The following is a 14,506-nucleotide window of genomic DNA, read 5'->3' as shown; positions in this document are numbered from 1 at the left end:
AAATATTTCTGTTTATATTGCTAAATCATAAGACTTTCTCAGCAAGTATAACTACTGTTCCATTATCAAGCTTTAAAAAATAATAATTCACTGATATCATCAGTATTATGAGTTCAGAAATGTCTGATTTTCTCACAGTTTGTTGTACAACTCATTTGATGAACAGAATTCAACTAAGGTCCATGCAGGGTTGGTGAAGCTCTAAAATCAATCTGCCTCTTCCTCTCCTTACCCTTCCCTCTCTCTCCCTTCCTCTATTTCTCCTTTCACCCTCCTTCCTTTTCTCAAGTTCTTCCTTACTCTTAATCACTTTATTATACAATAAAACATATATAATAAACCATATACAAAAAAATCCACTCTAAACATATGTATGAGTTAATGAATTACTTTGACGCAAACATCTTGGTAAGCACCAGTCAGGTCCAGGAATAGCACTTTGCCAATCACCCTTGAAGGCCTTCCATGTGTCCCATGTCAATCACACTTTCTTTACTTCTCTGTCCACAGAAGTAGTGACTATCTATACTTTCATAGTAAAATCACTTCTTTGTTTTCATTGATCATTTTTATCACCTATGTGTATATCCTTAGATGTTATAGTATCATCCATTTTTTTAAATGTCTTATATGCTTCTTTTAATGTCATGTTTCTTAAGACATTCCTCCTCCACGCCTTTCCTTTTCTTACACGTTGAATCACCCAGCATATTTGGCCTGTAGAGTTTCACACAGTCTGGATTTTGCCAGCTGCAAACTCATAGGGTTCCTCAATATATTCTTATATTCTTTAGATTTCTGGCAAAATATCAGCAGTATCTAAAGACTTGATCAATACATTTGACAAGATTATAGCTAACACTGTGTTCTTCTATTAGAAGAAAAATATCTAGTGGTTTATCATTTTGTGACATTAACAATCATTGATGCTTAATGCTTAGATTTATTAACCAACTGGGACTTGCAAAGTGGTGTTTCAAATCTATAATTTCTCCTTCATTTATTAGTAAGATGCTTATATAAAACATACTTTTCTGCACCATTTCATTACAAATGGTATATTTCTTCCAAGAAAATCAGAAGGAATATTAAATTATTTCTCTTTGTTTACTAGGTTTCCAAATAATAAACTGATTTCCTGTCAGTGTTCAAATGCAAGTAATGAAAATTTTTACAAATATCATTATAAACTTATGAATTAGAACTTACTTCATTGAATTAAAACCATTGCAAGCACTATATTTATTCAAGTTCAAATTGCACACCTTTGGCTAATAGTTAACACTTTCTTTAAGTTAATTCCTAAGTTGTTTCATTAACACGTAAGAGAATTTAAGTTTTTTCAGCTATGATTGTGGAATTGTCTATTTCTCTCTTGAATTCTGTTAACTCTTGATTCATGTATTATAAGGCATTTTTAAAAGGCACATTTACTGTTACTATTTTTATGCCTCCAACAAAGTGACCTTTTTACTATTGCAGAATGTCCTCTTTATCTTTGGTAATCCTCATTGTCTTAGAGTCTACTTTATCTGATATTTGTATAGCTACTTTAACCTTTTTATTTTATTCATTATTTATTTTTTACTTTAAAAAGTTTTTTCCTTTTTACTTCCTACCAGTCATCAGGCATTATGTATGGTGTGTTTGTGTGTGTGACCATGTGTGCACCCTTCTGCTGGGGTAGGTGGGTAAGGGAGTTTTGGGGAATAGAGTATTCTATCAATTCAATAGAATGGAACATACTTATATAGGTACACACACACACACACACACACACACTCTCTCTCTCTCTCTCTCTCTCTCTCTCTCTCTCTCTCTCTCTCTCTCTCTCTCTCTCTCTCCTTAGTTTACCTGCATTTCTGAAACAATATTTTCTTCATTGTAAGTTTTCAGTGAGTTATGTCATTTCTGGACTTTTCTAATTCTATTTATTTATGTTATTCTTTCAATTTTGTTGTGATTTCTCTTAATGTCTTTTAGCTCATTTTGAAGTAGGTAATAATACACACTTCTGACATACCTTCTTTTTCTGCATAGATGTTATTCTGTCTACTTTTTCTTGTAGCTCCGAATAGGATTTTACCTTGGGTTTTTGTTTGCTTGCTTGCTTGCTTGCTTGTTTTTGCTGTTGTTGATTATTTTTTTATGTCAAATTATTTTTTTTTCCTGGACTTTAGAATATGTCAGGATTTTCTAACTTCACAAAGATTCCTCTCCAAATCTATGGTGGCTCTGCCATGGGATGTCCTGACTATTCCCTTCCTCCATTTTTTGCAAGTCCTTTCTTTTTCCTTCCTCTACATTGTCCTAATCTAATTCATTTTCTCCTTTTCCTGAATGATGAGGATCAAACTTAGGGCCTTACGTAGCTGCTTCTCTTCTGTGTATCTGTTAACATTTTAGAGTTATAAGGCACTAGAATGGCTCCAACCCCATCAGAGTTTCTTACTATTTGCACCTGTCTTTTCCCAGTAAATCCTCTCCTAATTTCAGCTGCTGCTCCTGAGTTGGCCTGCTGTACTTTCCCATGAGCACTTGTGGTTCTTTTGGGGCCTCCTGCTCTCAGGTGGGCCAGACAACATGTCACTTTCTTCTGCTGCCCTCCCTGCCTTCCCATAAGAGTCTCAAAGGTTTGGTAGCTTCTCTCACTCAGTTACTGAAAGGAGTTCTCATGGATAATTTGTCACCAAGTTTTGCAGACCTTGAGTTTTTGGCTTTGATGTAAGTGGGAACTTGAGATTTAAGTTAGCTTTCCTGCTACCATAAGTGTTTCCTTCAAACACTTTCATTTTTTGATTAAATACTTCCCAGATCCCTTAGATGTGGAAGAAACCACAGAGAGATGGTGCCCAAGAAGGAGGGCAAATCAGAATGACACACATAAATACCAAATTACAGTCCTGACAAACCAAGGAGCTGAAGTTCACCAGATGACTCAGCAGTTTCTGACCTCATTAGGCAGTGAGTAAAAGAAGACATTTCTCAAAATGTGTTCAACAGGAAATGAACAGAAACAAGTTAGTTCTGGTATTCCAGGTGATGTAAATTAAGAAACAGTGGGCTGAGGCAAAGCAACCATTACCTTTTTCTTTGAAACAGTATAAAACGAGGAAGTGGCAAGTTTTATGCAAAGTTATTAAAGCAGAAATCATAAAAGAGAAATCTCAGCTCCTACATTTAACTCAGCAAATAAGTACTGTCATTTAAGAAAAAAAAATAAAATGTGCTCTAATTTGCTTACCATATACCATGTGACAGTGGGCTTGACTCTGGAAGGAAAATATCCATCCACATTCGGACAAGTGATGTTCTGAATACCATATTCTATATACAGTTTATGCACTGGGAGTTTCATGGGGGAATTGAAACAGCTGTCTTTTTGAACAACTTCCAGAGGAAATGCAACTTTACTGCAATATGTAGTGTTCCTGAAAAAAGAAATATGCAATAAATAGGTAGTCTCATTTGCATTTCACTTAATATAGCAACCACATTAAAGTGAACCAAGTAGAGACTTCATTTATGTGTGTTAAGTTCCTGTAAAAACTGAATGGCTTATGGAGGCATTTCTTATGCCAATTGGTATCACAGAATAAAAATTATCAACACAGTTATCTACTGATAATGCTCTAAAATATTTACCCATGACCCTGAACATTATTGATATTAGACTTTTTAAAAAGGAGAAAGGATTAGGGATATAAAATGCCCAACCACAGGGCAGATTATGATACCCATGGTAAGCTATTGGGATTTTGTGAGAAATGTGTGGTGCCATGTGAGTGTGTTTAAATTTTTCACTTAAAATTTTTTAATAATACTCAGTGTTGGTGAAGCAAGGCAAGAATGGCAATATTTAAGCATAGCTCAATGGTAAAAACAGCTTGGGCAAAGTATAATTTGGTATGGAAATCTTTTTTTCAAGTGATGGAAATATGGAAAGAGGGAAATAGTTGACGACACATACCCCAAAATGTCCATCTAGTGCCATCTCAGCAATAAAACACTAGGATCAAGAGAAAATGCAAACAAAAGGAAGACTTAAAAAAAATATGGTATAACCACTCAAAATTGTTATTGGTAACTATAAAATCAATCAAGATGAGGGGCAAAACAAACATATCATCTACTTAGAATGACTGAAATCACATAATAATATCTACACAGGTGTTTCCTCTTCTCTGTTATCCTTTATGGTATTACCTTGCATCTAGCTTAGGTCTCCTATTTATTGAGCACCTTGAACATTTCCTTGGTGACATTTATCATAATACATCGGTACAGTAGGGAGAAGGCAACAAGTGGAGAGAGGAGTGGAGAGAAAGGAGAAGTACTAGGGACTGAATTAGAGCAAATTATATTCCATGCTTTTATAATTATGTCAAAATAAATCCTTACCTTCTGTAAAAAAATAATTATTAAAAATTATCATAATATAAAACTAAATGGTTATATCATAGATATCTATCTATATCCTCTGTAAAACAAGCTCCATATGATTACTGGTATTTATTATATTCATCACATCTAGTAGTTTCTAAATTTTTAGTAAGTGATGAAAAATATTTGTTAAATGAATAAAATGGATATAAAATTTTATCTACATGGGGCTGGGGATGTGGCTCAAGCGGTAGCGCGCTACCCTGGCATGCGTGCGGCCCGGGTTCGATCTCGATCCTCAGCACCACATACCAACAAAGATGTTGTGTCCGCCGAGAACTAAAAAATAAATATTAAAAATTCTCTCTCTCTCACTCTTTCTCTCTCTCTCTCCTCTCTCACTCTCTCTTTAAAAAAAATTTATCTACATATAGGGAAACAAGATAGGATATATAGAATAATAAAAATAAGTGTTTAGAGTCCTTTCACTTTCCACCTTTTTTTCATTATTTCTGGCAATAGGATCAAAGCATAGTAAACATTTGACTTATGAATTGATACTAAATACAATGAAAGAGGTGGGGCATGAATTCCCAAACATAAGAGGAGAAGTACCCAAAAACAACTTGTGACAATACTAAGAATGTGGCATAAGGGAGTGGCAGGCAGGACCTGTGCCTTGTAAAACAAAGATTCTATTGGCAGAAGCTATAAAAGGTATATTTCAATTGAATATAAAGATATATGTTCTGATTTGAATAAAAGTGATGAACAGTGGTTGACTTTTGCAATCCCCAAACTTGACTATTATTGGAGCAAGAATATAAGGTAAAATATAGTAAGATGAATCTAACTTCATGGCCTTAAAGTTATCTAGTCCTGTGAGTCCACATGGTTGGGTTGAAGGCCATTCCCAGTTTAGAAATGATCTTAGGGCAGTGAGAAGCTTTTTTTAATTTTATTAAATTTTTTTAGATGTGGATGGACCTTTATTGTATTCATTTATTTGTATGCGGTGCCTCACACATGCCAGGCAAGCACTCTCCCACTGAGCCACAACCCCAGCCCAGTGAGAAGCTTTTAAATGCTCCCAGATGATAATTTCAATTCTCACTTTGCCGTGGAGACTTGGAAGATAGGCAGGCAGGTAATAGACAATCTTTAATTGATAAATAACATTAAAGGTATATGCATGCCTTACTGGCCAAGCAGTTCTACACTTATGATGTAAAATGGTTGGTTAGGAAAGTTTAGGGAATTGCTCTGGGCAAGCAGTGGGAAGCTAAGCAAAAAAAATAACACAGAGACTATAGAATATCATTTAGTGGAGACCAGAGTCTTAATGGAAAACAGAAGATGACTCCATCCCAGGGATCTGCTAATGTTCACTTGGGAAATGGTAAAGGATAAACAATCATCAAAAAGGAAGAGGAGCTTAAAGAGCAGGTAGGCCAATTCTCATAATGAAGACAACAGATATAGACACAACTTGCCTACATTCATCAGCAAAGTGGTGGCAGAGCTGGAATGGCAGCCTGAATTCTCTGCCTTCTCTTCTCATGCTATTTCCAATATAATCTTTTTTAACTTATACCAAGTGGCAATGGGACATAAATAATGGGAACAGCTGACTTCCATGCTCCATGGGAACCCACTACCAATCTAAAATTCACTCCAATAAAACCACTGTCAGGTGAAAGCTCCAGAAGGGTCTTTAGAGGCCTCATAGACCCTTAGGACACAGTGATCTCGAGGCTTCTCTGCAATAGAGGACTTTTTTTTAAGTAATCATAGCATAGCTTGTATTTATGAAAGCAGAGAAACACAAAAGATGAGAGAAAAAAAGATGGGATTAGTAGTTATTATGGGCTGAATTGTGTCTCACACGCACACCAATTCATATATTGAGTTTGACTTCAGAATATGACTCTATTTGGAAACAGGGCCTTTAAAATATAAGTAAGGTAAAATGAGCTCAAAAGGGGGGGGTCAAGTGTCATATGACTATTGTCCTTTCAGAAAGACATTAGGACATAGACATATACAGAGGGAGCCTGGTGCAAAGACATAATGTAAAGATGGCCCTATGCAAGTTAAGGAGAGAGGTGCTGTGACTCAAACCCATCCTGCCAACTCTGATCTTAGACTTCCAGCTCCAGAACTCTGAGAAAAGAAATTCCTAATGGTTAGGACACTGTCTCTGGTATTTTGTTACTGCTGCTCTGGTAAAGCAATATGCCCATTAAATAGTAGGAAATTATATTATAAGAAAAAAATGCTCCCCAGCTTGAAAAAATAAAAATGAAAGTCACAACTTAGATGAGAATTTCGAAAACAAAGTATATCAAGGTAAAAGGGACTGTAAGTAAAAGGTATCCAAAGAACTAAGCCTTGAAATTATTATTCTTTGAAGGAGTCTCAGTTTTTTTTTAAGAGTTGCCCACTCCCAAACAAAAACAACATTAATCTGCAGTAAAAGAAAAGCAGACATGTTTTAAGATAAAATCTACATAGATATTAGAGAAAAAAAATGGGTTTGATAAACATTGCAATAATGGTAGGTTTTTTAACAATAGTGTCTTAGATTCTCAGGAATGTGGTATTCACTTGCTTCCTAGGGGAATTTCAGTAGAAAAATTTAAACACTGTCTTACATACATTTGATGTTTCCTAAATATTCTTTCTTCTATAAAGGTACTCTGAATTATTCTAGGCCAGGCACTTTGAAAGATGCCAAGAATAAAAGACTCAAATGGGCTCTATTCCCAGCCTTGTTAATTTTCTAGGGAAGTGGATGCTTCCAAGTTAGGGATATGTGTTCGAATGCCAGGGGAAGGGGGCAAATAAACAAAGTTCCAAACCACCCATGGAGAATATTCCTGGAGCATGCTCATTCTCCCTGCACAAACTTCAGTCCTTCTAGGCTAAGACACTGAAGTGAAGCATAACTCTACATCCTCCCTTCCCTCGCCCAGCTTCATGGTGCATTCAACACCCGAATAAAGCCTGAGAATCAAAAGGAAGAGAGAGCAGTCGAGCTACCTTAACATGCAGGTGTAGTTGCCCGTGTCGTTGAGGAGGGTGGGCCGAAACCAGAGAACATCTTTTTCCTTACTGATGCGATTCTCAGGGAGGCGGAAGTTAATGGGCTCCTCGAGGTCCCGGTCCTGCCTAGTCCAATACCAGATCAGAGTAAGGCCAGCTGAATGGGCTGTGCTGTAGTTAAACTTCAAGAAGTGTTCAAAGAGCGGGCACTTGATGCGAGCGGGCTCATCTTCGAATACTTGGATTTGCCTCATGGTATCAAGTCCCCAGTCATCACAGCGTTCTAGAATAATAAAAAGGAAAGAAAAGGGAAGATGGGTCACTTCAAAATAAAGTCCTCCAGAGGACACACTTTCTCCTTAGGATATCCAATCTTTCTAGGAATCTCCTTCGATGGTCCCTCCAATAAATGCATATAATAAACACCACTAGTGAAAGAAATTGCTTCTTTCCATTTCTTCATTGTCTTTTGGATATCATCTGGATAAACATTTGATCTGACAGCTTGATCCTGTGAAACCCTACAAGGACTGAGGGAGATATCATCTGAAGAAGAAGTCATGTGCTTTCTCACTTCCTGGAGACAGAGAAGTCCTCAGGAAGAAACTGTAACTGATAAACTAGTTGGGAGAGAGAGAGAATTCTCTGGGCTCCCACATCTCCTGTTTGGGGGGCTGGATCTGCACTATCCAATAGAAATATAATTTTAGATACCCAGTCACCTCATGAAAGAAGCAGGTGAAATTAATGTTAATAATGTATTCTTTAGCCGTGGTATATCCAGGATATCCGAAAAAAGTTAATGAGTTATTTTACATTTGCATTCTTTTTGCAGTAGATCTTCAACATTCCATTTATTTTACACTTACATTACAACTTCACCTGGGCTAGCCATTTAGGGATCATACCGGATACAGTACTGAGCAGCGTGACTACAGACCTTAAGAAGTCAAGGTCTCCTGGATGCTCACTGGGGAATAAAAGTGCTAGTGGTTCAAAGATTGAGAGTCAAACAAAATTAACAGTGTGTTTCAGGATTTATTTTTTATAATGAAAAATAATCACTCAATTCAGGAAAAAAAACACATGATAATTACTTCTTATGAGTGGAATCTGAGTGGAGGGCAAAAACAGAAGAGATTACAAGGGTAATGGGAGTCCTTTAAGCTACCCCCCCAAATTATCTTAAGATAGCTTTATTTGTTTCTTGAATCCCTTACATTCATCCTAACTTTAAGTCTTCAATACATTTCAGTTTTCCTGCTAAGTAGAATAATTGGAAAGACATACATTGTGTCATACGGTAAATGATTGTCATTTTAAAATAAAATGGTTACATCACTCCTTTAATTACACCCAACGGAATAGAGATTGCCATACAATGATGCCAAACCTAAAAATATATAAAGATGCTTTCTTTCAAGTGTAATTAATTCCATACTTCTTTTTCTCCTTAATTGTATCAATTCCACTGTCTCTACACCTAATTTCACTTCAGTGGAATATATTCTTATGTTTGACAGTCTTCAGACATTTTTTTCATCATCTTATTCTTCTAAGAATAAATAAATATATAAAGCTGTAAGTGTTAACACTCTGTTTCTTCTGGAATGAGTTTTATTATGATTTTAACATATACAATTCAAGTTCGATTTTCAGTTTTATAAGTATTTGTCAAATATAAAATTTCAGTGAAATCAGGTATTCATAATTGGATGGGTTAGTTCTAAATGAGAGGAGTTAAGTATCAGTTGAAAATTAATTGTTAATATATAAGCATCCAGGAAAATTTTCATGGCCAGAAAAAAAAATGTCACTCAATTCTTTAAATTCCTTCATTGATGTGCCCAGATTATGTATTTTAACATCAAAATTATTTTTAATGATAACTTGACAATTCTAAAAGACATAGCCTATTCAAAAAATATTTTAAAGGCCCCTTCCTTAATTCCTTCCAAAATCATCAACCTCTGCAATTTGAAACTGTGAGTCTTTCAATCAGGGAAAGTCTATTTCCCATCCCTTGAATTTGGGCTGCCCCTTGTGACTTGTATTGGCCAACACAAAGCAGCAAAAGCCATTGTGTGACAATCTGAGCCTTGGACTTTAAAGTTTTTGCTTTCTCTTGGAATCATGTCACTACTATGAGAACAAGCCCTGGAAAGCCAACTAGTAAATAAGAGTACACATGGGGTAGAGCTGAGGCAGCCCTGCTGCAGCTGGACAGCTCCAGAAGCACAGCTATCCAGTCCTTCCACAACTGACCAAAGATGTCAGAGGAAGCCCAGCCTGGATCAAACTGGGCCTGGCAACCTATGGTCTCATGAGCAAAAATACATGTGGAACAAATAAAATGAAATTTTGCCATTTAAGTTGGTGATTGTTAGGCAACATTTTTGTAGCACTAGATAATTGGTAGAACAACTAAATGGTAGTTATTTTATTTTTAATGAAGCAAAGAATTTGAATCTTTCTGACTTGAAAAAAAATGACACTTAAGTAATAAATCTCTGGGAAATGAAACAGTTTTTTCAAGACTCAACAAATTACTATTTTTTCTATGCTTTCATTAGAATTACCTTTTAAAATCCAACATATAGAGAAAACTGGGAAGATCAAAAAGTTGTTTACATCATTATACATTTGTGATACCAGTACATATTTTTAAATGAAAAAAAAGTCTACCTTACTACATTCATTATTTACTTTAACACTGCAAAGTTGCAGAATTAGCTCATTCAGTTTATAGAAAACATATAACCATAGGTTTTCTGATAAATATGACACTTATAAATGCATCCAATATCATTCCTTTCTGAAGCACCATTAAAACTAGAACAATTTTCATGCCAATACCAGGTAACAGCAAGAACGTGAGAAACAAACATCAAAATGGGCAAGTTGTAGCCAGTTTATCAGATTTTAGAACACATATCATAAATCTGCAGGGAAAAGCTGGAGAACGAAATGATCTACAATTCAGATGGTGAAAAGACCCAGGAACTTTCAGTACAAAGTGAGAAGTCATTAGTGCCATTCACCTATTTCTGGTTCTCCTCCCAGGTACATTATAAGATTGTACTTTTCTGAATCTCTGATGTAAGGAGAAGCTGTATGACTTTGGCAATATGGCAAGAGTGTCACTTGTAGTAGGTGTTTTAATGTCTAGGGTATATTTACCAACTTCCTTTTTCTTCTGCTATGGCAAATATGAACACAAAAACTAAGACACCCCCAGCTTGTTCCCTGATGTAACAGAGTAGATCTCTGTTATTAAGTCATAGATAACTTGCTTATTATCGCTGCCAATAATGTATCCTAACATGGCAGATGCAACCAGGTACCTCAAAACCAAGGCTATGGGGAAAATGGTCAAATAAAGAAAATTGTATACAAGCTGCATCAAACCAGTTGTGTCATTTTTTCCATTCTCATTCTTCTAGTAACAATTTTCCCCACTCAGCTCCAAGGATGAGGTTAGCTAAACTTTTACCCTCTAGACAGGGTAATTTAACCAGCTTTTAAGTAGAAAGAGCTAACAATTTTAATATCACAGATTTTTTTTAACAGATTGTACAGTCATATCATCCAAGAGAAAAGCTCAAGGTTAACAAGCTTCACACCAACATTTAGAATTTCCAATCAACTTCTTAATTGCTTCTTCAATACAAACAGTTAACCCAAGAAGATGTCTTGAGAAAAAAAAATCTATTACAAAAAGTAGTTTGGGGGGAAATAAAGAAAATTTTGAGTGAACTAAAATTATTAAACAAGTATTTTAAAAAAATAGTTTTTAAAAATTATCATTAATTTCAGAGAGAAAAGAACCTACTATATTCCTGAAAGAGGAACAAGAAGCTGTAATAAGGAATATTCAGAAAAACAAGGAGCTGGTTGAAACTAAAAATGATTACAAAGGTAATATAGCATATACATGCACTGTGATATAATATTATAAATGTAAAACTCAAATTGATGGTTCGTTTGGAAGTTGAGGATTCCCTAAAAGGCAGAGGAGAAAAAAATGGAAAACAAACAGAAAAGTTATAAGAGCAGCCAGAAATTTCAACAATTCAATAGTATACGACCCAAAGTAGGGAAAAACAGAAAAAAGAAAAACTCTTGATTAAATAATCAAAAGGAATAAAAAGTCCAGACCCAAAGTATACCATTTTTTAAAATTTAAAATAATCTATTATTATACCCATTATTCCCCAGCATCAAAGAGGAAAACAGACTTACACTTTATAAATGTTTTGGCTACCAGAAAGTAAAAAGGGGTGTGGGGGCTGGCTAGAAAACACAAGATTGGAAACTAGAAAATAATGGAGCAATGCATATGAAGGAAAATTAATTCTAATCCTGAATCTAAAGCTGATGAAACAATGAAGTGTGAAGGTCCACCTTTTCAGAATCCTGAGGACTCACTCGTTTTATTTCCCACGTTCTCTTGATTAGATAGCTGTTGATGCATTTGTACCACCAAAATGAGAAAATAAAGTAAGAAAGAGGAAAACACACGTTCCAGGAACAGGGAATTCAAGAGAAAGAAGGAATGATCCTCAGAATGACAGGGAAGATAACCAAGATGACAGCTGTGTAGCAGACTTGGTGATGAACCAGTACAGTCGGAAGGAATAGGAATCAGCAATAAAGAGAAAATATACAGAAATAGGTAGAGTATCTGACGATATGAGTGGTGTGGAAAATTACACAGAAAGGTAACCAAAAACTATGAACATGGTTACCAAATGACAAAAACTAAGTAAGCATATTGAAAAATGCAACTAATAACTTTAGAGAATAAGAAAGATAACATAATCATAATTCACTAACATATAAAGACATTAATTAAATGGTTATTGACTCTAGCAAATATGCAATAGTATTATATAGAGAAGAATGGATAGGGAATAGGGGATAGCTGTATTTACTCCTCATTTACTATAATTTTTTAAAATTTGTTTTAGTTGTATATAGATACAATACCTTTATTGTATTTATTTATTTATTTGTTTGTTTGTTTGTTTATTTATTTATTTATTTTGTAGTGCTTAGGATCAAACCCAGTGCCTCACATGTGCTAGGCAAGTGTTCTATCACTGGACTATAACCTCAGACCCCATTTACTATAATTTTTTAAAAGTAAAAATAAAATACTTATAGTTGAGTGAATGAAAAATAATATAAACAAATTAGTTATCAAAGTATAGATAGGAAATGTTAGAAGCAATAAATATTCAAAAGTTCTTACCTCTGAGGGGGATAGCTAGTGGGAGTCAGGAAATTTAAGCAGAAAGAATGCAATCACTTGAGTACAGGTCTTCTAATATACAGATCTTAAAACAATCTCTAAGCATGACTTTCTTTGAAAATAATAATTAGAAATAAAAAGAAGGAATGAGTAAGGAAATATCTACCCCATAATACAATTGGCAAAGTCATTGCCAGTGTCAGATCATCCCATCTGCACCTCCTTTCTCTTAGGAGAAGTCTTTGATTTTGGTTTTTAATTCCAAAAAAATGTGTTGGAATGTATTGGTATGATAGCCATTTCAACTTCTAAGTACAAAGTATGTGATTAAAAAGAGTGAAGAGACAGACAGACAGTTGGACAGCAGATGCAGGCTGGAACTTCACTATCTTCGGTTTGTGGTCTAGATGAAATCAGATGTCCCTGCCTTCTGTATTTCATAAAGACATTCCTTATGCTGTTTCCAAAGGCATCTCCTTTCTCTGAATTGGTTGGCCCCAATCAAATGATGGCATGGGCAATTTTTAAATGAAAATTATCGTCCGTGAGGCCACAGCACTGTGCAATTTATCTCAATTCACATCAGAAAAACTTGGGCCACATATCATAGTTTTAATGCCATGATTCGTTGCTACAGGAACACTGATAAACTGGAGAGAAAAAGGAAGCTCTGCTAGAGGTTAACAGTGCTTTTATTAATGGAGACTTTCTGACCCCTCTATTACAATGTGTCACTTAGTCCTTGGAGGTCTCCATAGCCCTGAACAATGAATGATTGTAAGACAGACAAAGAGTGAAAGGTAGCTTTTTTCTTTTGTAAAGTAGGATCTGACTAAGAAAGAGGAGATAGGAAAAAAAGAAAAAAAAAAACTAGCATGCAGTTGCCAACTACAAGCAGGTACTCAGTCAGGCAGATAATATAAGAGGAGGTATGAAACAAGCTTTGGGTATTCCAAGGAAAGACTGGAAAGACTGGCTGGATGCACATTAAGCCTGTTATATCTTCCTTGGCCCATGTGAAAACTACATATCCCCAGTAGTAGGGTTGGGGTCCTGTAATTTGTTCTAATTAATGGAATATACCCAGAAAAGACGCGCAACATGAATCCTGATATGTGATCTTTGGTGCTTTCTCTTTTCCTTATACGGAGACCCTGAAAAGTAGACTTTTTGTTTGTTTGTTTTTGGTACCAAGGATTGAACTCAAGGCCTCTTGACCATGGAGCCCCATTCCCAGCCCTACTTTGTATTTTATTTAGAGACAGGGTCTCACTGAGTTGCTTAGTGCCTTGCCATTGCTGAGGCTGGCTTAAAACTTGTGATCCTCCTTTTTCAGCCTCCTGAGCAGCTGAGATAAGAGGCATGCACCAATGCACCCACTAATAGCAGATATTTTTTAAAAGGATAGCATCACAAGAAGGAAGGAGTATGTATCCTTGTATTGAGCAGAACTATCTACGAATGCCATATCACATTCAAGGGACTGTGATGTGAGCAAAAAATAAACCCATATTATATTAAGGCACTGAGATTCATCATAACAATTGGTATTGTATATTGTATATTGTGAATAATAAGGGTGAATTTTCGTTTCATAACATAATAAATCAAGAGTAAACGCTTTTTAAACAGTATTTGTTAAAAGTCCTTACATACTAAAATTTAATTACAGATCAATCACTAAGATTCTGGTTGATTCCATTGACTTAATTGGTTTTCAATCAAATTACATTGAGTACATTTTGGAAAAGCCATAATTATACCTGTTACGTGACTCTTTCACGTTATATTTCATGGACCAAATGTATATATCTAGAAAAAGAA

General features: G+C 35.4%; 1 protein-coding gene across 5 annotated transcripts in view; it reads right to left on the bottom strand.

Annotated features, from left to right (window-relative positions):
* Nucleotides 1–14,506, bottom strand: part of Il1rap (interleukin 1 receptor accessory protein) — a 136,872-nt gene that overhangs the window by 48,309 nt on the left and 74,057 nt on the right. For all 5 annotated transcript variants that reach the window (XM_005342374.4, XM_078043871.1, XM_021721417.3 and 2 more), the window contains exons 3-4: nucleotides 7,426–7,711; nucleotides 3,245–3,431 (exon numbers count right to left, since the gene is read on the bottom strand). In XM_005342374.4, coding sequence (XP_005342431.1) covers nucleotides 3,245–3,431; nucleotides 7,426–7,711 — 473 coding nt within the window. The remainder of the gene's footprint in view (nucleotides 1–3,244; nucleotides 3,432–7,425; nucleotides 7,712–14,506) is intronic.

The sequence above is a fragment of the Ictidomys tridecemlineatus genome, chromosome 3 (assembly GCF_052094955.1).
Source record: "Ictidomys tridecemlineatus isolate mIctTri1 chromosome 3, mIctTri1.hap1, whole genome shotgun sequence".
Classification (NCBI taxonomy): domain Eukaryota; kingdom Metazoa; phylum Chordata; class Mammalia; order Rodentia; family Sciuridae; genus Ictidomys; species Ictidomys tridecemlineatus.
The sequence above is the reverse complement of the archived record's forward strand: the minus strand, read 5'-3'. Positions and strand labels throughout refer to the sequence as shown.